The 26285-nt window shown below is 35.7% G+C and overlaps 1 protein-coding gene across 2 annotated transcripts in view; it reads left to right on the top strand.

The window, feature by feature from the left end:
- Positions 1-26285, top strand: part of LOC138694334 (lazarillo protein-like) — a 47464-nt gene that overhangs the window by 5210 nt on the left and 15969 nt on the right. The window contains exons 1-3 of one of the 2 annotated variants that reach the window (XM_069817951.1): positions 4659-4757; positions 4845-5015; positions 24264-24394. In XM_069817951.1, coding sequence (XP_069674052.1) covers positions 24285-24394 — 110 coding nt within the window. In that variant the 5' untranslated portion in view covers positions 4659-4757; positions 4845-5015; positions 24264-24284. Of the gene's footprint in view, positions 1-4658; positions 4758-4844; positions 5016-24263; positions 24395-26285 lie in introns of those variants that run through there. The other variant, XM_069817950.1, reaches the window with a different exon arrangement.

Genomic DNA, 26285 nt, shown 5'->3' with positions numbered 1-26285 from the left:
TATTATTATTATTATGTCTATTATTATTAGCCTACTATTGATGAAAAATAATGTCACTCACCAAATAAGCTGTTAAGGCCTCCCCAAACAGACGCGATACAAAATGCGTTACGATAGCGTTGCGATTTTGCGATAACGCAATATCGCACTATCGCGAAGAGGTGCCCAAACTGGCGCGTCCGCGATATACGATATTCTAACGTCCCCAGCCAATCAGATTATCGTAATGGGTGACCACATATGCGGATTTTAGTTTTCCAGCCACAGCGCAAAGACCAGTTACCTTCAGCAGGTGTATATCACTTGTGCTCACAGATTGCGATTTCGGATTACTTGTAAACGAACGTGGAATTTTTTATTGAGTTCGTAAAGGAAAATCTGTGGCATGGAAAAGGAGAAGAAATGGAAGGAGATAGCTACAAAGTTAGATGTAAACAATAAGTGCAATTATTTATTTATAATTTGACGTCATACTGGCTTGCAGACTTACGCGGGGTTCAAGCTAGAAAATAAATAACTGTCGCAAAAATGCACAAATGAAAAAAAGATATATTTGTGCAAATTGCAAAATGCTTGTACAATATTATAAATAATTATGCAGAAATATAAAATTAATAAAGTATGTGGAAACAAAAAGTTATGTAATTTGTTTGTCGGAGTTTTATTACTTTCAATATCTTACCACACTCTAGATATACTTATGTAAGTAAATCATTAGACGTAGGTATGTTTAGAATAAATTACTACTGAATTTACATCACATTAAAATTCGTTATTTTATGGGTACTCTAAACATTGAAATTCTTTGCTAGTAGGCTCTTCAAGGTTAGCAGAGTGCTAAGGTTAGTTGTTGAACTAAGGTATAAAATTAATCTTTTTCTTCCCTTGTGGCATTTAACTCGTGAATCCACAACCTTCTGCAACAAAAGGAGCAAATTAAAAAAAAAATAAATAAAGTTTATAATCGGGTAGGCGTACTTGTTATTTATTTCACGTTCTTGGCAAAGAAAAGCTAAATCATCACTTTATACCTTTTTATATTGTTTATCTTAACCATACATGACTACCATGGATTTACCTGCGCCTGCTTTGCCTGCGACGATTCTCATCAAAGAAAGAGAAGTTCCTCTTCCTTTGAAGATGAATCCATAAATGACACACTTCAACCCAGCATCAAAATAAACTCGTGGCGTTCTCGCGATCTACATCTCCGGGAGAATAGAACGCAAAATCGTCGCGTTCTACTTGCTGCGATAATAACGCATATTGCGATAATCGCGTGTGTGTCAACACAATCATTGAACGCAATGAAAACATTTATCGCAAAATCGTAACGCTATCGTAACGCATTCCGTATCGCGTCTGTTTGGGGGAGCCTTTATGCTGTGAATTTCAGTGATTGTTTCAGTGTGATAAAGCAACCCACATTATGTGTTGAAAATCCTCTCCTTTCTGTTCTTTTTATTTTTTTCCCTTGACAGCAACGAACAAGGCCAACAGAGAAGTTTATTTTACACAACATTACCACTTAACCATTTATGTTGCCCATACCAGGATGCAATAGAAACTCGCGTTTTAAGGTTATCTGTCAGAAAAATTGTCAGCGATGTCGTAGGTATCTCGGTGCAGGGGCGGATCTACAATAAGAACTGCAGAGCTGCAGAACCGCCATTTAAATGGACCTGTAAAATTAAAAATGCAAAACGTGCTTTTATGCAATCTAGTTCATTGTTTCATTTATTTTTCCAATTCATTCTCCTTTGATTCGAGATTTTATTGTCTGTAGGAGCCTTGAACTGCTCGAGAATTTTAGCTGTAGTGTACTTTTCGAATCTGTGATCGGCAGTTCCTGGAGCTCAACGCAGGGTAGTCGGCAGCAGAAAACTGGTTTTCTTCACCGCCCCATAAGACTGCATTGGAGCTGCAACCGAAGCAGATCTGTTCGAATATACAAAAGAACCGCCAATACCCTTATCTCTTTATGACCTGCGTTAGAACACACAGGCTTCTGGACTTACTGTATGTCATTACAGTTCCAGTGTGTTATAGTACTGTGGGTGGTGTGATGTGAATAGTCAGTGTGTCTAAGGAAATATTTTATATTAAAAATGAATGAAATAAAATCCTAATCGACCAATCCTTTTCGAAATTAAAAGAGAAATTGCACGTTAACTTAAGAAATTAGGACGTCCTACACCAAATTTAAATTTGGAAATTTCTGGAAAAAGTCGAGGAAATCATGTAGCCTACTAGTCATTTTAATACCGAAATGTGTAATGGAAACGATTGGTTTTTTTGCTGCGCTCATGAAAACGCTTTCTCCCCCACCTATGTATTCTGTTTAGAGGAGAAAATATATGGACAAAGACCGGAGTGAAGGATTTAGTTAATTTGACTTAAAAAACTATAAGAGCATGAAAATTCGAAAACTCATTTCAAGGCAAACAGATTTGTCACTGTTAACGATATTAAAATATTCTAACACAGCTTGATTCTGCGTATCGGATTAACATTCAGAAACAAGAAGGAAATGTTTCTAAAGAGAGATATGGTCTATCTAAAATAATTAACTGTGTGAAATTCTGTGCCGCATTTGAATTAGCGATGCGAGGACTTGCTGAATCAGGAGATTCAACAAACCGCGATGTATTTCTGGGTTTGACTGATTTTACTCCACAATTAGATTAGGCCTAAACTTCCAAAGACCATTTATAGGGCTCGTCACAATTGAAAGGAACTATGGAAACAATTCAAAATTAATTGCTGGATAGCAATAAAATTATTGGAAATTTCTCTTCATTGCCACCAAAACATGACGCAAAAAGTTTGATGCAAACTATCTTAATGGGATATAGGTTTAACGGAAATTCAGTCATAATTGAACAACATGAATTAATTTTGCAGGTTAATGGCGGGGCTAACGTAATGAGTGGGAAACACGGAGAATTTTTTATGTGTCCCACAGCTCATTTCTTGCCAAAGAATTAAATTTAATAATGCAACAAACATGTTCAGAAACTGGTCAAGTTACGATATTTTATTGCAAGTCTGTGGGAACTTCCAGCTCTCTGTTTTATAATTCCGTCTTCCGGTACGGGTATAGGCTAGAAAAGTTGACGTAAAGAAATTCGATAGGAGTTAAAAGCGTTCGAACGATAGAAAGTTCCTGATGGTTGTTCATTCAGGTATCAATGTATGGGGCACATCTCCACTACGTAACTAGTGCCAGGTGGGATAGGTGTAGCGCACGTAGTGGATAGGGCGCGCGGATGGTTGGAGTACAATTTCGGGTGCACAGTCAACTTCGAGAAGGGGCTGTAATTACACGCGTTATCCGATTTAGATGCAATAAACAGCATGCGTTTGTTAAATACACTATTTTTCATGCAGAACTGCCAACCTTTATAACCGCGAGCCGCTACTGCGTCGGTAGTCTCTCTCTTTATTTAAAACTTCCTTTCTTTCAATATTATTTCTTCTTGAAAAAAGGACACTTTAACAATGAATTAACTACACCAGCGTTATTTCTCGCATTTGTTTCTATTTATATTTTCCCGAAATACATAACAACATTGACCCAGATTCACTACTGTACCAGCTCTGACACAATAGTACAACACCCTCGCTTAAGTCATAAACTAAGACATAAGGGGAGAGATCAGTGTGGGTCTCTGCCTGCCAAAGAGCTGGAATTTGTGTTATTTATGACCTATTTAGGAAGACAAGTCACCATTGCTATTCCCACCCCACTCTACCCTTGAGGCCCGCCCATGCATGTGAGGAGTGAAACCTGACCAGGCCACGAGGCCAGACGAATTGTGCCTCGGCTACAACGTTTTAAGCGCAAGCTCAAACCCCGCGAAAATACAGGAAATTCAGAAGACAGACCCGGTACGAACGATTCTGGCCTCAGGAACCAATTTTACTGCAAAACAGGTCTATATACACCACAACCAGACCCGGCACGAGCGATTCTGGCCTCAGGAGTAAATTTTACTGCAAAACAGGTCTATATACCTCACAAAGTTTTAAAATGCTTCTACAGCGATGCTTCATTCAAATAACTAATACATTATATAAAAACACAAAATTTGATTTCTGCTAAGCCAAGTGACTGAGGCCCGGCCTCACTTGCCTCAGTCAATCAGCCGCCACTGTCTGCAATATATATCGTTTATCGAAATTAGGTTTGCAATATATTGCAATATCAATATATCGGTATTTAAATTATTTCCCCCATCTCCAATCTCAACCACTAAGTTATAGACAAAAATGGCTTAACCATGTCAATAGGATGGTCCGTTCCAGACTCCCAAGACAAATTCTCCGCTATATACCACAATATGGAAGACGATCTTTGAGACGCCCCCTGAAAAGATGGACGGAGACCGTAACAGGCCACTATGCCTAATGCCTGCAAGGACGATGATGATGGTGATGATGATGATTAGAGCATTCATTTTTAGTCCCATAACACGACAGACAGCGAATGTTAAGTTAGCTGTACGCAGTATGGATGACGTCACTTGACCTTGCGTACGTACGGATCACATACAAAATAGTTGCGGAGTTGTAAGACAGACCGTCCACGTAGAGCACAGAGCGAACGTACCGTGTCAATTATTTTTAGTTGTACAAGCTCGGTGCATTTACAATGCCAAAAGCAAAACGTTCTCAGGATCGTTTGAATAAGAATGTGAAGGACTTTGGAAATGAAGATATAAAGTCACATGCCGACTCTATAATATGTGTTCTGTGTAAGACGTCAATAAGGGGAAGTAAAAGTACTTGAAACAACATTGTAATTTGAAGAAACATATTTACCACGTAAATTTGTTCACTAGGGTAGGCAGTGAACAATCGTCCAGCTCTACTGACAATCAGGTTAAGGACTCGGAATTTTACCTTCATATTAATACGAGTGTACGTGTCCAGTGTGTCCCAGCGGGTACTCCACCCCTTCGATCTGATGCCAACAAACAACGACGTGAATTCCATGTGCACACAACTAAAAGGTAAGGGGCTAAAAATGAATGCTCTAATGATGATTAAATTTCAGTATTATCTTTGAGAATTTTGCAAGTTTATATTTCTTGCTTAGCGAAACATGACTTTCTGTATAGAATTTTGTATGAAGGAAGGTGGTTGTGTATTACATATTCTATTTCATAATTGAATCATTTACCCGAACGCCGTTGTAAAAAAAAAAAATTACAGGTGAGTAAAAAATTGTAATAGTTTTAAAAATTATAACGTTCTACTAAACAGTAATGTCATGTATCTGTAATGGTGCCAAATGTTGATTTAGGAAAAATTAAAGCTTTCCATCGCATGCGGGCGGACAGACATACCGTAGTTCTATCACAACTTATAATGTTGTTCGGGTGAATAATTCAATTTGACGCTTTTATTTCGATTAATAAACTTTCACACCTGTTGCAAAATTCAGTTCAACATTACACTTTCAGCACTCTCTGAATGAAATGAGTAACTTCCAGAGACTTTCAGGAATAAAATCTCGTTCTTCATTTAAAGTGCGTTTGAATTCTGGGAAGGATGATTACGCGAATGATGCAATCAACATCTCTTTCCTATAATCTGTACCTGAGAGCTAGAGTGGCGTAAGTCCACTTTTTTTTTGAAAATGATATTACATATTTGAAGTGCCCTTATTGCAATGCATGAGTGCCACAATGCAACAAATCTCTAATAATAGTAATAAACGAAATAAACAAGATTATAATGATGTAAGTCCAACTCACTTTAGAACAAAATTGAAGTAAGTCCACTTACTACTATTTGGCTCTAATAATTTTTATAGGAAGCCAATGTAAGTCCACATTAGCTATTTTTGCTCTTTGGTTTTGGCTAAAATGTACACAACGCATGACTGAAACTACCCGAAATGAAAATCATAAGGAATATTGGAGTGAAAATGTCAATTTATATCATCATGTGTCACGAGTAAATCTGTACAACGGAGTAGACCAAGAGACTCAACAAGGGCAAATGTGAGGACACAAAGTAATGTGTATTCTTTTACAATAGAAACTGCAAAAGAATCAGTGTGTAAGACATTCTTTCTGAATGCATTAGCCATCTTAGAATCCTTTATGAGAGTAGCATTGGTGAAAACATCGGAAGTTGCAATGGTGAAACCTGATAAACGTGGCAGACATTCTTCATTCAGTAAAACTCCTGATTGCATTATTGAGCAAATAAATCCCACATCAGAAAATATCCCTCTTATGAAAGCCATTATAGTCGAGAACGAACAAAGAAGAAATATTTTGGCAGTCATCTTAACATATCTAAAATATATGCACTTTACTTGATGAATGTAAAGCTACCGGAGATAAAGAAGCGAAAAAATGGCTATTTAGGCGTAGGCTATCTTTAATGAAGATTTCAATTTAGATTTCCACCAACCAGATGTTGATACATGTGATACATGCGATCTTTACTGTGTACACTTGCATGATGCTACAACAGAAAAAGAGATTAAAACCATAAAAAAACAAGATATGCATATGGAAGAGGTAAATATGAGGTACTGCTTGAAACAGGTGTATAAGGAAACCGCAAAAAACATTGAAAAAACACAGTTATAATGGCTGATCTGTAAAAGTGCTTGCCCACTCCATATCTCACAAATTTACAAAGTTTTTACCTCAGAGAACTATGGGCACTTAAAAGACGGAAAAGTAGTGATCAGGCAAATTCTTTCAATGTTGCATGGGAAAATGCTTATTTTTTCATAGGTGCTGGAGTAAATACTCAGTGCTTTATCTGCCACAACATTTTGAAAGGTAGAAAGAAACATAACATACTGTAATGCGTCATTACGAGTCCAGACATAAAGATACTAAAGATATTAGTCTTCAACAATTTAAATATCTCTCTTCAGGGAAAAGGCCAGCTCAGTGTTGATATGTTGAATAAATTACGGGATTTCAGTCGTAAACTTACACTTTTCGTAAGTCAGTTTCGGGAAGGTAATATGGCTTACTTTCGAACGATAGAAACTGCTCGTGATGAAGCCATGTTAAACGATTATGTGAAAATATTAATTGAAATTCAAAATGACTTTAATTCTATGTTCCAAGATCCTGTCTTAAGGTCCACACCTGTGGAGTAATGGTTAGCGCGTTTAGCCGCTAAACCAGGTGGCCCGGGTTCGATTCCCGGGTCAAGTTACCTGGTTGAGGTTTTTCCGGGTTTTCCCTCAACTCAGTATGAGCAAACGCTGAGTAACTTTCGGTGTTGGACCCCGGACTCATTTCACCGGAATTATCACCTTCTTCTCATTCAGACGCTAAATAACATAAGCTGTTGATAAAGCGTCGTAAAATAACCTACTAAAAATCTTGTCTTAATTGGAAAGAAGTTTAAAGTTATCATAATAAATTCTTCAACACCAGTTGAAACAATGTCATATAAGTTACAGGTGGGCATGGTTGGCGCAGTTGGTATAGCGCTGGCCTTCTATGCCCGAGGTTGCGGGTTCGATTCCGGGCCAGGTCGATTGCATTTAAGTGTGCTCATATAACCTCGGCAGTTGCGAGAGTCGTTAAATAAAACATAACATTTAACGATTTACAGCTCGAACTTATTGATCTTCAATGTGGCCTAAGGGCTAAAGATCGTTTGAATAATACTACTAGCCTGGTTAAGTTTTACAAGACTAAACATTAGCAATGATATCCACGACTACACAGGCTGGCTGTGAAAATGATTGCTATGTTTGGCTCAACATTTATGTTTGTGAGCAACTGTTTTCTATAATCAACTTTAATAAATATATATTAACTTATATAGCCTATATTATTTTATTTTAATGTACCGAAGTACATGTAGTGTGGCTTAGTGGATAAAGCATCAGCACGTAGAGCTGAAAACCCGGGTTCAAATCCCGGCGCCGGAGGGAATTTTTTTCCGTTCCATTACTCTTTCATCGTAACTTTAATAAAGGCAGGCATCGAACATCTGTAACGATCATTACGATCAGTAGGCTACTGTTCCTTTCAGCTGCCAACAGCATAAAACCTCGTTTTCATGTACTGATAAATAAAAATATAACAAAATGATATTGTACATTTAAGTAGGTATAAAATTTCTATTATTTCTGTAAAATAAATATTTCTGTATTAATTAATAAGTCCGAGATAGTTTTGCAAACACTGAACGGGAATTCATTTCATAAACACTCGTACTAGTACTTCCCTTTTGTGTATATTTTGTACGAGATCACCCCCTTCTTCCAGTCCACCCTATACTGAGCGCAGCTAATATCTGCATTCCGCTCATGAGCTGTGAGCCGGCTCGGAGAGCGGAAACCTTGTGCAGGCCTGATCTATTATATTAAACTACTGTCACTTGTATTTTGATATATGAATAAGAATAAAAAATATGACTATTTTGTATGTGAATAATAAAATGTAAGTCCAGAAAGTATTACTTATATTTAGAGCTAAAATAACGCAAGTCCATTTAATTCCAATGTAACAAACCGATGGAAAATAAAAGGTGTTGATCATGCAAAGAGTAAGTAGGCTAGTAGTCTATACAACATAAATATTATATTCATAAGAAACGAATAAGAGCGCAAAAATAACAAAAATATGAGAATTTTTTATTTTTTATTTTAGGCTCTCCTGTAAAATTGTTTTGTGACTTGCGTCACTCTAGCTCTCAGATACATTAATGAAAAGATGGTTAGATAAATATTAAAGGGAATAACAAATATGAAACAGAGAATAGTGAAAAAATGTAAGAACGAAGAAAGTAAAAAAAAAAAAAAATAATGAAAGCATAAATAATTTAAATGAATAGCAAATTATATATTATATACACAGAGAGATGCACGAAAAACCGGCCCGAGTACAGACTGCAAATTGTCGCCCGCCAATTTGTCACCTATTGTTGCGACTATGTTTTGTATTGTATTGTTAGTATGACTTGGTTCCAGTTTTGCCAACTCAGAATTCCATTTACTGCTGCAAAAGCTTAAAAAACTGCTAAACTGCAGTTAAAAAACTCCAGATTTCTCTTAACATATCACTTCCAAATTTGAAATACAAACTATACAGTTTTAGCAACTAGAGAATTTTATATAAAAGTAGAATTATGAAAAGTGTGTATCATTTTCTAGGCTCTATGTTCTACGCAAAATCGACTTCATCCTCGTACAGGAGGATGCTATACAGCCCTTCAACTCACGAGATGATTATCCTTCATTACCCGACTTATATGCAGCCATTTTTAGTGGGTTATTTTACGATGCTGTATCAACATATCAGATTATTTAGCACCTGAATGAAATGAGGTTGATAATGCCTGTGAAATAGGACCGGAGTGCAGCACCGATAGTTACCCAGCATTTTCTCATATTGGGTTGAAGGAAAACCTCGGAAAAAACCTCAACTAGGTAACTTGTCCCGATCGGAGTTCGAACCCGTGTTCGGGTTTTATGGTCATACGCGCTAACCGTTACTCCACAGGTATGAACACAGCCATTGTACCTAAACAGAAGAAATCATACTCATGTCGTGTTTCTTATGAAAATATTTTTGTGATGTGATATTATTTTTAAATTATTATTAGGCCTATTATTATTATTATTATTATTATTATTATTATTATTATTATTATTGGTCATTGTAGATTATCCAAAGCCCACTGAACGAATATTTCACTTTTATCACTGCCAATGTTGCGCTATAATCGTATATGCAAGATAGGCTATAACAAAAACCTAAACTAACCAAACCTAACCTGTCAAAGGAGCAACAAGTTATACTAAATATGTGTAAAATTGGCCTATGTCTCTATAGTGGGCGGGACATAAGTAACATTGACATTATTATCATCATAAGTTACCTATTTCCTTAAGTACATCTTGGGGCAATACATAAGTGCAACAACATTTTTCAAATTTTCTCAATCCTACTCGAATTTCAAAATTGTATTTACCATGGGATTTTCCATCCTGTTTGTTCCTGCTTATCTTTCACAAGATACATAACAGAAGGCTTTCGGTTTCATGTATGGGCGTAGTTTGCAAAGGCTACACAGAGTCGCATTCGCGGAATATGTCTTCAGTTCGAATCCAATCAGGCCAATATTTGCCGAATTCGATTCCCGACATTTAATTATTGTTATTTTTTTACTATACCAGAGTCGCATTCGCATTGAAAATAATACATGTTTGACAATATACACAATTAGAACTAAAACCGAGATATGGTAGTATATTATCAAAAATTATATCGAATAGTTTTCATTACCGTTACAGTACCTAATATTGTCATTAATTGACATAAAGTATGCTTCATTACGAAATTCTTGCACATTCATTTATGCACGATTCAATAATTTTCAGTTGCATCGCACGCATATTTTGATCTGTTAAAATTATAGGTTATGTTTACTCTATCACTACTTACTACATTTCTACATTCGCAATTATAATTAAGTATAACGTTACGTATGAAAACTTGTAAAGGCAATTTGTCTATACTTCAATTGCATTTATTCGTTTCATACAATACTCCAATCCAAGAAAATATCAGTTTTTGAAGAGATGATCACGAATTACATGCATCACTGAAAATCGCAATCTAAAATATGGAATGAAACATAATGAGATTTAAAATTTAATATATATACTATTTCTAATCTTCTGGAAATTAAAATAATACTCACCTCTGCCCAGAAGCTTGTAGTGTTGGAAACATTTCTCCACTCTAGAAAGTTAATTTTCCGGCACTGTATCTCACTCAGCAACTGTTCCCGAGCAACACAAAAACACTCGCTATTAAATCTTAATAATATTTTGCATTCAATATCACCTTGTACCATATTTTACACCAAGCTTCCGATTATGTTTTTCCACACATCTCTAACACATTCACAATCACACCAGTCGGTTCGAAATCTGATTTCACACTGAGCTGAAGACATGCCTGCCAATAATGAGTAGCACGGTTTAAGTTTTAAGCATAACATTCGTTATGTTTTAAGTATATATGTGTTACATAAACTATAATGCGGAATAGTAAATTAAATAATTTATCATAATAGGTTACCATAAATAAAAATAATAATTCAGTTCATTATCTATTACTTATGATCAGGGAACGGATTTATATGGACTAAAAATATATGAAATATGTAAATATATATGTAGTTATTTTTACCAAAATATGGAATTAAATATGGATTTTTACCAAAATATGGAATTAAATATGGACTTAAAATTATAAAAAAAATGACTATGTACGTTAAATATTGGTACATTTTAATCAAACTAAACAAAAAATATAATGGACGTACCTTATCTTCCAATGTAGTTTCAACAAAACACAATTTTTATTGTCTGTTACCATAACAATAGGTTACAAACATTTCTTTCAAGTGCTGAAAAGTGAATCTTCTTCTATTGTCTCTGAGGATAGATTTATACTGACTAAAAGAGCGTTCGACGTCACAAGAAGTAACTGGTACATAATTCAATTTCACAATGTCTGCTGGGGATAAGTCCAAGTTAATCTTCACTGTTGATTCACCACTCATCACAGCAACAACCTTTTGTAGTTCTTCATATCCAGGGTTTTTTGAAAGTACAGTGTCCACCTTAGCTCTTACTGCATCTGCAACTTTACCTCTACCACGATTCAGTTGTTCCACAGTACTATTTATAATTTCAAAACTTTCAGATAGTGAAAGGTGCCTATTTTGGAGACTTTTGAGCGTTTTTATGATGCATGAAAATGTATGCTGAATGTGAGCTAAGTCATTCTTCACACTTATGTCACAGGTAACTGTTTTCGCAGTATCAATTGAGACTGCATCTTCAGAGTCCAATGCAAGGAGAACATTGTTAATAGAGTCTATATGTTCGGCATAATATTCAACTGCTTCTAGCCATGTACCCCATCTAGTTAAAATTGGCTTTGGTGGCAATGGAATTTCAGGGTACATTTCTTTCAACACGTTAACTCTACTGGGAGCTTTGAGAAATACTTTTTTCACTGATGAAATCAACAAATCTACTTTAGGGAAATTGTCTCTGACCACTTCTGCCACACGATGAAATGCATGCGCCACACAAGTAAAATGAGTCAATTTAGGATATACAACAGATAATGCTTGTCCAGCTTTGACCATATAAGGGGCAGCATCGCTAATAAAGAATAACACATTATCGTACATAATACCCTTTGGCCACAGGATACCCATAGCTTCGTTGAACAGTTTAACTATAGTTTTGTTATTGCACTTTTCTAGAACATCACAATGTAAAAGAATTCGTTCAGAATATTGTTCACTTAACAAACCGATAACTACATTACCAACAAGTCTACCTTCTTTGTCGGGAGTCTCATCAATGGAAACCCAAATTGAACTATCTTTAATTTCATCTCTTATCTTCTGTATTGTCTCATCGTAGATGGATGGAGCATACGTCTTCCTAAGTGTTGACTCATCCGGGATTGTATGTTGAGTATATTTTTCAAGGAATTCCCTGAAGACCTTATTCTTTAGTTTGTAGAGAGGAATATCAGCAGAGATGAGAGAACGGCACAGGTCGATGTTAAACTCAGATCTTACATTCGATGTTGTTGGTTGTGTTAAAAACAATTGTCTCTGCTTGGAATTTAGTTGTTTGTTGGCCTGATGTTTACTAGTTGTAATGTGTTGTTGCACCAGGAACTTTTGTGTAGATGATACTGCACACTGACACAAATTACAAAATAATATTTTATTGTCAGTTGATAAACCATCTTCTTTAAATTCTGAAATGTAACTTGTTAGTTTTGATTTTAAATTGACTGAATGACGTACTTTTGGCATATTTACCGTCTTTATAGTATGATTTACAAAACTGAACCTATGTGTACTCTGACTGGCATTTAACTGTTGAGCTGCACAACTGAAGTCTGTTAAAAATTTTAAATTAAATTAATACAGTTTTGTAACTTACTTTCCCATTGTTGATAGGACTGCTAATTTTCAAATAACTCTGATGTTAAAGGGATTACTGAACATGTGTTTAAATCTCTATTGTTGAAATGTATTTTTAAAAGTTAATGGAATTTTGTTTTGTTTTATTGTTAAACCTAATATAATATGGACTGTTTTATATGAAATATGGAAAATATATGGAAATTAACGAAAATATGTACTAAACTCTAAAATATGGAAAAATATGGAAAATAAAAGTAGGATTTTTCAACCCTACACATTGTGAAACATAAAGATAATGCAAAATATAAATTATATTAGCTTTATAAGTAAATATGTATTTACATATAAATCCTTTCCCTGCTTATGATTAAATATGTCAAATTCATTTACAAAAACAAGGCCTACATGTGATTCACTTTAACGAATGTGTCATACCTTATTTGTACAACAACAATGGTTGAGGCAGGAAATGGACATGGTTGCAATCGAGCCAACATACAGTAAAACGTTGGTATTTTATACTATCTCAATTAAAAAGTGTGATAATACCATATTAAACCCAGGTTTATCATTACCTAAATTTGTTGTCCGTAAATACAAATAAAAACAATTACAACATCTTTACAGAAAGGAAAACTTAAAAATATCATTTCCCTCTGCCGGAATCATAAAAAAAACGCCAAATAAATAGGTAGCCGCTGACCATAGTCCTGAAAACACCAGATTTAGCTACAAAACCGCTGACTTGGCAACACTGCTTGGTTCAGACACGTGAAGTAAATATCTCAGCGAGTTTCAGCAGATTCAAAGTGATATCATTACCACACTGAATCATCTTCAAAACATTGGACTACAATATTAAAAGCTGACAAAACTCAATATACGATTTTTGCTCACCAGCATACCATGTCATCCATTCCACACCGATTCTTTATTCCGAATACAGAAATTATGGCCCAACACAAAATGAAGATATTAGGAGTTACTCTTCATCATAATTTAAAAATTAATAACCACTACGAAACCATTATTCTTAAGCTACAACAAAGAGCCACACTGTTTAAATATTTGGCTCACAAAAAATGGGGTAATCATCCAAAAAACCTACAGATGTTTTACAACAACATATTCTGCAGTTCTTGAATATGTTCTCCCTATACTACCAGAACCTAATAAACAAATTAATAAGAAAATTGAACAAATATATTATACGGTGGCCAAGAAAATTATGGGTGTTAGCGGCAACCCAAAAAAGGAGACAACACTACGTGAAATAGCATACACCCTCACTACATACTAGACAAAATCGACTGGCCCACAAATTTCTGGCATCCATAGTTACCAATTGCACTTCACCGCTCTACAATAAACTAAAAGGTATCACCATATTGTATGCAAGAGAAATGCATACCTACAAATTTCATTTACCTTCGATATACCAGATATTTCAATCGTCATATCTCCCTCAGAATTCCCCCATTTTTCCAAGGTTCCCAGTATATTATATCCCCTATAATATTTTAGTTTGGCCAATCCCACATGACATCACCACATTCCATAAACAGGATCTGCAAACCCATAAAATATTCTCTGAATATATTACAAGAGCTCAACATCCGACACAACATTCACAGATTTTATTTACCCATGGATCGAAAAACCAAGGCGGGAGTGGGGGTAGTCTGGGTTAACCAAACTATGAATACATCAGCCAAAGTGAAACTACCTAATGACAGTGTACACTGCCGAACTTACAGCTCTACGGCAAGCCTTAATATCACATATCACGATAACAAACAGCTCTATTTTAATTTTCTCAGACTCAAAAAGTATTATCCAGGCAATTACAAACACTCACATCCATACTCGTTATTCATGGCTGGAGATTAATATCAAACAACACTGTTATACTCTGGCTCAAACTAATTCAATAAAATTGATCTGGATCCCGGGACATTCCAATATAAGTGGTAATAATATGGCGGACAAATTGGCTAAAGAGGCAACAACATGGCAACACCATAATTTATTTAAAATTACCCTTCAAGATTTCACTCGCCAACAAATCGAACAGATACCAGAATTATCAGGGGGATCCTTACAGCTCTGGTATATGAGAAACAACGTTAACCGGCCGTTTATTTCTTTTATCTCATGTTTGAAACTGAAGACGACACATACTCCCCAATATTTATATTTAATAGGTCAGAAAGAATCACCACAGTGCAATTGTCAAAAAGCCACAGGGGATACTAATCATATATTTTTCCAATGTGACCAGCATTAACACGCAATTGACGATTTAATATGTAATATAGGCAAAACCCTGGGCTATGGTCCATGGAAACTACCAGATACACTTTCAGGAAATGAAATTATATTGGGGCGTATTCTCTATCAACATATGAAGATGTGTAAAATGAAATTGTAATCATAGATCGGGTGGTAATACATTTGTGGTTGTAAAAAGCGCCAAATACGGGACGATTTGCAAACAGAAGGATGCCAAAATCTTCCCTTCACAAGGAGGATATGACGTCAGAAAAGAAGAGGATATGATGATGGTTATGATGATAATTATGATGATTATGTATTCTCTTCAAGAAAGAATCGCAATAGTGGAGGCGTACGTGTCTACCGGTTCATTTAAGAAAACGCGGGACTTTTTGCAAACAAGTTTCCTGGCGTTTCCATACCAGCAAAGAGCAGTATACAGGACTTGGTGAAAACGTGGCTTACTACAGGGTTAGTTGCAAACGCAAAAAAGAATCGAGCCCCGTCCATTCGTACACCTGCTATGATCGCGGATATTCAAGCACGAAAGATCCACAGTCCTAAGAAGTCGACACGTAAATTGTCGCAACAAGTGAATGTTTCACATAAGTCTTGTTAACGCGTTTTACACCATATAGGGACGAAGAGCTACAAAATGACACGTGTCCAAGAACTGAAGGAGGAAGACAAGGCAAAATGTGTGACATAGCTACGTCAAACAATCGGATCCGCTGCTGTATTTCATGAGTGATGAAGCCTGGTTCATCTGACAGGACATGTAAACTCCCAGAACACCAGATACTGGTCAACAAACAATCTCTATACGATTCGTGAGGAACCTCTTCACGATAGAAAAATCGGAGTGTGGTGTGCTGTGTCAGCAAGTCGGATTGTGGGTCCCATATTGTTTTAAACAACAGTAAATACTGATGTGTATATGCGAATCTTTGAGGAATTTTATGCACAGTTGACGCCCCATGAACGCTTGTACACTGTCTTTCAACAGGATGGGGCGACTTGTCACATTTCACGTGAGTCAATCTCAAGAATTCATGAAAGATTCACAGAAGAAAGGACTGTCAGCAAAGGATTGTGGCCGTCGCGTTCGCCGGACCTTACCACTTGTAACTTTTATCTGTGGGGCAGTCTACAGGAAAGAGTGTACGCTAATATTCTAAGAACATTAGAGGACTTGAAGGACAATATTCATAATGAAATTTTGAGAATTGATTCAGCAGAGTTGCGCAAAGTGTATAATAACATTTAGGGCGCGCCCTAAATTGCATTGAAGCACAAGGAGGTCATTTTCAGCACCTACTGTAAAAGACAAAATCGTTTCAGTAAATACAGACCTTTGCATTAGCTTATTTTTTCTTTCTTTCACTTGTTATTTGTATCTGCTCGTGGCGGGCTGGTTTTTCGTGCGCCACCCGGTATAATGTAAGACTCATTCCACTCTATTGCATTTTCAGAAACATCATTTATTGTCCTCTCTGAGCTAGAAACACGTTTGCATATTGTGCTTTCAAAGCGCATACCTCCTACTCCTGTTAATTTGTGTATATAATGCCCCTGCCTTTGATTGAGGTTCTGGCTCATATGTACATCAATTATTATCAGCTAACTTTCGCGATGTTTTCTGTAGGCTGACCAGCGGCAGTCCCCGCTGTTTGCATCCGCGAATTCACGGCGCTTCGCAGGATTAAAACGTATTCGACCAAGGCGAGTGGAGCCGCGGGCGTAATGTGAAATATCGCGATACGGTATTACGAACATAGGAGCATCATTTCAATTCCCAAACCCAGGAAAAACTAACAACTACCACAAAACAGAAGACCAATTAGTTTGCTCAGCACACTTGGAAAAATCTACGAAGGAGTGATATATAACAGACTATATCCACATCTACAGAGACATGTATACCCGATGAACAATTTGCATTTATGTCAGGACGAAGCAAAACAACGCAACTTCTCTGTTTAACTGAAACAATCACCACTGCTTTCAACAACAAAGAGTATGCTGCGATGATGTTACTTGATGTTAACAAAGCTTATGACACTGTATGGCATACAGGTCTATACTATAAATTGATTCAAGTTGGAACAAACCCAAAATGAATACGCCTTATTAAGTCATACCTTTCCAACAGAAAATTTCAAGTTTTACATCAAGGTGCCTCCTCAACAAAGTATAACATATTATATGCAGATTTGCCACAAGGATCCAAGCTATCACGTATAACTTACTTTATAACTTCTACTCCGCAGATATCCCTACACAACCATATATTCACAAGTTTCAATATGCCGACGACACCGCATTTTTATCAACCGCAGAAAACCTACCATTTGCAATCAATAGACTACAGAACTTCTTAAATAATTACGAAACATGGACCTACAGATGGAAAATTAAAATAAATCCTCTTACAAGCTCTGCAATTATTTAAAAAAAAACGACATGCCCAACCCAGGACCCGACTCAAGTTATTCAATACATATGTACATCAACTGGACCTCTAAAATCAGATATCTAGGAATAACTATGGATAAAACACTAATCTGGAACCAACATGTCACTCAAATAACAGGAAAAGCCATGGGTAGATTTCTTCAATTATATCCACTAATAAAAATTCCAGCATTAAAACATAAAACTAAATTGCATGTCTATAAGGCCCCAATTCGAAGTATGATAACATATGCAGCACCAGCTTGGGCATATGCTAGCAAATCCGTTATGAACAAGATACAAGTTATCCAGAACAAAATACTGAGAACCATTCACGGCAGTGGATGGGGAACAAGTACACGACAACTTCATGATGACCTCCAAATAGAATATCTTCACGAATATATACAAAAAATCACAAATAAACTCTATCACAAGGCAGCACTCAATAACAACCACGGCCGACTTGATGTTTCCTTCGCTTTTTTGTATACGGCCTTGACAATAGTAATATTTTCTTGAAATTGGATAATTTCTAAATTCCACCACTAGGCGCTGTCTGCCAAGCTCTGGTGTCCACAGAAAAAAAATCAATATGAATTAAAATAAATGATTAAAGATTAATAATAACACTTATAAATAATAAATAAGAAAATAATAAGTATTATTATGTTTAGTTCTGTTAATTATGGTAAAAGCGTGAGTTTAAAAGCGGGGAAGGTACCACATAGTAACCTGTTCAGTTTAAGTAACATGATGACAGAGACGTAATTTTGTAGTTCATTCGCTGAGTAGCACCCCTAGACTAAACTGCGATGTTTCAAAGTAATCACTTGGGTAATTATTTACCATAACTTGTACTAAGTTTTATAATTTCACTCATTGCACTGATACTTTCCACTTGATATTGCAGATTCAAGAATCATAGTTAGAAGATTTTGCGACTCAGTTGATTATAAGCCGCATTATTCGAAGGAACAAGCTTTTCAGTTAAAGCTGCTGCAATGCTATCTAGAAGCGGCCTAACAAATTTCATAGTAATGATATTAGCAAGACCGTTTTGGCCGTTTTCATCACAAATTGGCATTGCAAGAGAGGGCATCTACACAGTAACGGCTCAAGTTCTGAACACAAATTTTCTAATATATTCTTGTTTGGTATTCTCTTTCGATGATTAAGCAGCTGATCTAGAATCAATTTTGCATGAATACTGCCTTCATCGGCCTCTTTCCATACATTTTCTTGTTCTTTATGTGACGGATCTCTTTCAGTTAGTTGGAGTTTTTCGGTTGTTTTCGTTATCTCATCTTGCTTCTCTTATAACACCTGATTAAGTTGTGTAATTTTCACATGCAATCTGTTAATTATTTCTTTTCAGCTCCACAAAGTTGACAACGTCTGTTTGCGTCGCTTTATGGTCATTTTCAACTGGCAAGAAGGGAATGTCATTAACTGATACTGAGCCACTCGGAACATCCGTGGTCAAATAGTGAAAAACCAATATTACTAAAAGATTTGCGTTTCTTGGGTGGAGGGAGATCAGTTTTAGTAACTGTTCGTCATGGTCTTCTGATATCTGTCACTTATACTTAGAATAATGAGGGAATATTGTTGGCACAGCATTTGGTTTTAATAGTCTAAATTTCCCATTATTAGAATAATCTTCTTCCCTGAAATGTAAACTACAAACGACTGAAGATGGGGAGTTGCTTTAGGAACAGTCTTGGCGTGAAATCACTTTAAGCCATTTTCGCATCTTTCCCTTACTTACTTATGGCTTTTAAGGAACACGGAGGTTCATTGCCGTCCTCACATAAGCCCGCCATTGGTCCCTATCCTGTGCAAGATTAATCCAGTCCCTATCATCATATCCCACCGCCCTCAAATCCATTTTAATATTATACTCCCATCTACGTCTCGGCCTTCCCAAAGGTCTTATTTCCTCTGGCCTCCCAACTAACATTCTATATGCATATCTGAATTCGCCCATACATACTACATGCCCTGCCCATCTCAAACGTCTGGATTATTTTAATGTTCCTAATTATGTCCGGTGAAGAATACAATGCGTGCAGTTCTGCGTTATGTAACTTCCTCCATTTTCCTCTAATTCCATCGCTCTTAGCCCCAAATATTTTTCTAAGAATCTTATTCTGAAACACCCTTAATGTCTGTTCCTCTCTCAAAATCAGAGTCCAAGTTTCAAAACCATAATTACAGAACAACCGGTAATATAACTGTTTTTATATATTCTAACTTTCCGATTTTTTTGACAGCAAACTAGATGACAAAAGCTTCTGAACCGAATAATAAGAGGCATTCCCATATTTATTCTGCGTTTAATTTTCTCCCGAGTGTCATTTATATGTCACTGTTGCTCCAAGATATTTGAATTTTTGTTCACACCTGTGGAGTAACGGTTAGCGCGTCTATCCGCGAAACCAGGTGGCCCGGGTTCGATTCCCGTTCGGGAATTATCACCTTCATCCCATTCAGACGCTAAATAGCCTTAGATGTTGATAAAGCGTCGTAAAATAACCTACTAAAATAAAATAAAATATTTGAATTTTCCACCTCTTCGAAGGATACAACTCCAATTTTTATATTTCCATTTCGTACAATATTATGGCCACGAAATATAATCATTTTTCCCTGTCACTCGGAAATTCGTGGAATGATATTGCTCCTTCACTCTTTTTTTCTATTCGAAGTACACAATAGTACACAACAATACGTCACTTTGAATCATATCAAAATAAACTCACATACCGGTAGAAAGAAGCGCAATATTACTAATTATAATCGTACAAGAAACCATACACACATTCCTCAGTGAACCTTGGGAGTCAGTGGCATCTGGCGGGAATTTCATATTTTCTCGATTACGGCTTTAACACAGGGATCAAAATGAATTGTCAAGGCCGGTAAAGGAGAAGCGAAGCGAGCACATCAAGTCGGCCGTGTAACAACAAACTAATAAATTCTCTTGGTAGATATGATATAAACAGGAAATACAAACATCGACAACCAAAACAACTACTCGCATAAACTCAATCCAATAAAATGACAGCCACAAGATTTATACTATACTCATTCAGAGCCACCTACCATAGCTGAAACAAATTTATATTCCGTTGGACGCATTCGTGTCGACGGAATTTAGATACCATGCGGATACCAAAGATTATAAAATATTACATAATTGAAGAGGAAGGGTTGATATAATCAACTGAAACTCTTACCAATCAACAAGATAGACGACTTGTGAAAAATAGGAGTAGCGCCACGGCTCCGGGCCGCAGGACTCCATTGGCCTTGGTCGAGTAATACAATGTTATTTCTTTGTTTAATCAACTGTCCGAAGACAGATTTGAACCTCATAAGTGACACCAATAAGGCATTACTCATGAGGTAACTAAGCCGGGAGATAACGAGGTAGGGTGGCCAGTTCCTTTCCCCCCTCCATTACATATATTAATAAATTTAATAAATTTGCGCCCTTAATGAAACCGCTTCTCCAGTAATATATCGAGATAAATATGACATTAGGTTGGCTGCTTTCCTCTCAGTTTCGTACTGTTACTCGAAGTATATTGTTTCTTTCAATCTGCTTGTTAGCTGGGTATGCTAACTACCTCTAAAATGCCAAAGAAAAAAAAATAGCGTCCAAGAAGTATGTTATTGAAGGAATGGAAGGACAGGAAGGTTTCACAATCTGCTTATATACTAGTAAGTGCAAGATATAGGTAGCCTACCAGATATAGAGGAAGAAAAGGTTTATCACGAAGATAGGCTAAACAAACCTAACAGGGTTAACTTTAAGAATACCGACAAAATAAATGAGTTCCAAAAAGCAATGGAAGAAAGATTAAAGAAACTATAGAAGAAGAGTATCGAAATAATGTAAGAAGCAATAATTATTGGGAAAATATCAAGCAAATTGTGACACAAATACTTTGAGCTTCCTCTCTAATATTGTTCTTGTCATCTTTTTGTCGTCATCGTCCTCATCATCACACTTATGATCTTATCACCATCGTCATTTCGTCATTATCATATAAACGAGAAACTTCATATTTTATGGTCATCACTCATTATATAATAGATTTTATTGTGCTCTTGAATTATACAGAATGAATAATAAGTATGGAATATTCTTAATAAATTCTTAAATTTTAGTTTTACAAAAAAAAAAGTTTTATACAAAAGCTGTTGAAGATAAACCATATAATATGATACCTTACTTACTTACAAATGACTTTAAGGAACCTGCAGGTTCCTTGCCGCCCTCACATAACCTCGCCATCAGTCCCTCTCCTGTGCAAGATTAATCCAGTCTCTATCATCATATCCCATCTCCCTCAAAACTATTTTAATATTATCCTTCCATCTACGTCTCGGCCTCCACAAAGGTCTTTTTCCCTTTGGCCTCCCAAGTAACACTCTATATGCATTTCTGGATTCGCCCATACGTGCTACATGCCCTGCTCATCTCAAACGTCTGGATTTAATGTTCCTAATTATGGAGTTCTGCATTGTGTTACTTTCTCCATTCTCCTGTAACTTAATCCCTCTTAGCCCCAAATATTTTCCTAAGCACCTTATTCTCAAAACTCCTTAGCCTCTGGTCCTCTCTCAAAGTGAGAGTCCAAGTTTCACAACCATAAAGAACAACCGGTAATATAGCTGTTTTATAAATTCTAACAGCAGACTAGAAGACAAAAGCTTCTCAACCGAATAATAATAGGAATTTCCCATCTTTATTCTGCGTTTAATTTTCTCCCGAGTGTCATTAATATTTGTTACTGTTGCTCCAAGATATTTGAATTTTTCCACCTCTTCAAAGAATAAATTTCCAATTTTTATATTTCCATTTCGTACAATAGGCTATTCTGGTCACGAGACATAATCTTATATTTTGTCTTTTCGGAATGTACTTCCAAACCTATGGCTTTACTTGCTTCAAGTAAAATTTCCGTGTTTTCCCTAATCGTTTGTGGATTTTCTCCTAACATATTCACGTCATCCGCACAGACAAGAATCTGATGTAACCCGTTCAATTCCAAACCCTCTCTGTTATCCTGAACTTTCCTAATGGCATATTCCAGAGCGAAGTTAAAAAGTAAAGGTGATAGTGCACTCCTTGCTTTAGCCCATAGTGAATAGGAAAAGCATTAGACAGAAGCTGGCCTATACGGACTCTGCTGTAAGTTTCACTGAGACACATTTTAATTAATCGAACTAGTTTCTTGGGAATACCAAATTCAATAAGAATGTTATATAAAACTTCTCTCTTAACCGAGTCAAATGCCTTTTTGAAATCTATGAATAACTGATGTACTGTACCCTTATACTCCCATTTTTTCTCCAATATCTGTCGAATACAAAAATCTGATCAAAAATCGATCTATTACGCCTAAACCGCACGATGATCCCCAATAATTTCATATATATACGGAGTTAATCTTTTCAAATGAATATTGGACAAAATTTTGTACGACGTCAACAAAAGTGATATGCCTCGAAAGTTACTACAGTTAGTCTTGTCCCCCTTCTTAAAAATAGGTACAATTATGGACTCCTTTATAACATGATACCAGTGTTTCAAAAATGTTATTCAGGTATGCAGAGTGTGACAGTAATCTTTACTTTTTGAATGGCACCCTATATTAAAATTTACATGTTCCGAATCTCCATTAAATTGTACGTATGAATATGTAGAAATTAAATTCATTCATCCGTTTCATGTCTGTTAACTATTTTATTAAACTCTTTTCGTGGACTTCAAACTTGATACAAATAAGTATGTAAAATCATGTTGAGTAGGCCATAAAACTAGATAGAACACTATGGCTAACCAAACTTGACAACAAACCCTCAAAATGAGAACCATTAACAGCCAAACAATGCCCAGTCTACAACGGAAACTTCCTCATAGTTGCATGACACCTGTTCCAACCCATATTTACTGTAGAGTAGACTGTTTTCGTGATAGACTCGAACATTGTTTGGCTGTGAATGTCTGGTAACTTTTATGGCCTACTCAACATGATTTTACATAGATCTACTTATTTGCCTCAAGTTTGAAGTCCACGAAACAAGTTTAATAGGTATTTAAAAGATATAAAATGGGTAAAATTTCTACATATTCATACATAAAATTTAATGGAGATTGGAATATGTAAATTTTAATATAGGGTGTCATTTAAAAAAGTAAAGTTAACTGTCACACCTTGTATATATGAACAACTAACTTTTCTCGAACATTGATATCATATTGTATAGCTTATCTCCAACAGCTTTTGTATAATTTTTTTTTTTTTTTTTTTTTTTTTGTAAAATTAAAATTTAAGAAGTTGTTAGCAAGATTCCACACTTATTGTTTACTCTGCGTAATACTCGTAGTTTATGTAGCCTAATTAAAAGTTTCATTGTAATTTAAATTCAAATTATTATAATGTTTTGTTGTTTAAAATAAATAGTTAAATACTAATTTGGAGAATTTGTAAAGCAATCGTTCCACTTTCCTGATTGGAGCCGCTGTATAATGTATATCTCTAACGTAGTATTTGGGTACCTGGACCGTGATGTACATAACATCCAAAGAGATAGCAGATGCCTACTCTTGCTGCCAAGACAACTACCACCAGGTGGACGAAGAGAATGTCAAACTGACAACAGACATCTTCAACAATCGGTAAGATATATTCGCAGGGTGCGAATTAATATTTCTGATGGTGGGGGGGGGGGGGAGGAATAGAATCCTATATAGAGAATACATAACATTATTATTATCATCATTCGATACCGCTCAACCCTTGGTCGCACTGAGTTGCTTGTCTTGCATCTTGATTATTTCAATAATTATATCCATGAGCAAGAATAAGCTAAGATGTGTAATTCCTAAGTTATTGATTGTTATCAGCTTGCCGGTGATGATAATACATCAATATTATTCTATTTGCTTACTTTATACTGTACTTAATAAGTATACTCGTATTAAAATAGTTATATTTTGTGAGGGGGAGGGGTAGAAGGTAACCCTGACAGGGATGTTAATATAAATTTATGAAAGGGGGATAATTTTCTAACTTTCCCCATCCCCCTCCAATAATTCGCACTCTGTACAGTATATTCGTTATTACTTATTAATTACCTTTTGTATTTATGTATTTTTATTATATCTTGTTTCTATTTATTGATTATATTTATTTATTTTTCTGTCTTCCTGCTTTTCTTCCTTCTTTGTTTTCTTCCTACGTTGTATTCTCTCATTATTTCTGCCATGTTCCTATTCCTTGCTTAAATTCTTTTCATTTTCTGCTTTGTTTCTGTCTTCCTCTTATCTTTCTGTTTTCTTTTTGTTTACATTCTTCCCTGTTTCTATTTTCCCTTGATTATGTTCTGCCTTTATTTTTTCTGGTTTGTTTCTTTTTAATCTCTTTTAGTCTTCCTTGTTTATATTCTTTCTTTGCTCTTTCCCTATCATTTCCATTTTATTTCTATTCTTCTTTTCTACTGTTCTTCCCTGATTATGTTCACTTTTCTGTTCTTCCTGCTCTATTTATTCTCTTCCTTGTTTCTCATTATACCTTTCTTTAATCTTTCTGATTTTTTCTGTTCTTCCTTTTATTTTTCCCTAATTTTTTATCAGTCTTGTTTTATTCTTTGTTACTACTTCTTCATGGTTGTGTCCTTCCTTTATTCTTTCTGCAATGTTTATATTTTTTTCGATCATATTATTTTTATTCCTTCTGCATTGTTTTGGTTCTTCTTTATTCCCACTTTCTTGACTTTATTCTTTCTGTCCTTACTAAGATTCTCATACACGGTCGAACAGTTGGTTCTGACAAATTTCAGCATGCTGTTCTGAAGTGACCATAAGATTTAGAAATATAAAAATAACACAGGATATGTCTTGAATAATACGATTTATTGATACGTTATAATATTTTGAAAATATTTTAATATTTTACCACTATATCAAAATCAGTAATTTTAGGCACATGTCACATTGTCCGACGTTTCCTAAATGCTGAATAATTTGTTATACTTGATGTAAATTCGTATCATTAAGCCAAGTACCATTTTTTGCTTGTAGAAAAATGAGAAAAATTAACTCAATAATAATAATAATAATAATAATAATAATAATGATAATAGGTGGAAAAATTAAAATACCTGAGAGCAACAGTAACAAATATAAATGATGTTCGGGAGGAAATTAAACACTCAATAAATATGGGAAATGCCTGTTATTATTCTGTTGAGAAGCTCTTATCATCCAGTCTGCTGTCAAAAATTCTGAAAGTTAGAATTTATAAAACAGTTATATTACCGGTTGTTCTTTGTGGTTGTGAAACTTGGACTCTCACTTTGAGAGAGGAACATAAGTTAAGAGTGTTTGAGAATAAGGTGCTTAGGAAAATATTTGGGGCTAAGAGGGATGAAGCTACAGGCTTACACGTATTGTATTCTTCATCTGACATAATTATGAACATTAAATCCAGACTTTTGAGATGGACAGGGCATGTAGCACGTATGGGCGAATCCAGAAATGCATATAAAGTGTTAGTTGGGAGGCCGAA

Source organism: Periplaneta americana, chromosome 2, assembly GCF_040183065.1.
Source record: "Periplaneta americana isolate PAMFEO1 chromosome 2, P.americana_PAMFEO1_priV1, whole genome shotgun sequence".
Lineage (NCBI taxonomy): Eukaryota > Metazoa > Arthropoda > Insecta > Blattodea > Blattidae > Periplaneta > Periplaneta americana.
The sequence above is the reverse complement of the archived record's forward strand: the minus strand, read 5'-3'. Positions and strand labels throughout refer to the sequence as shown.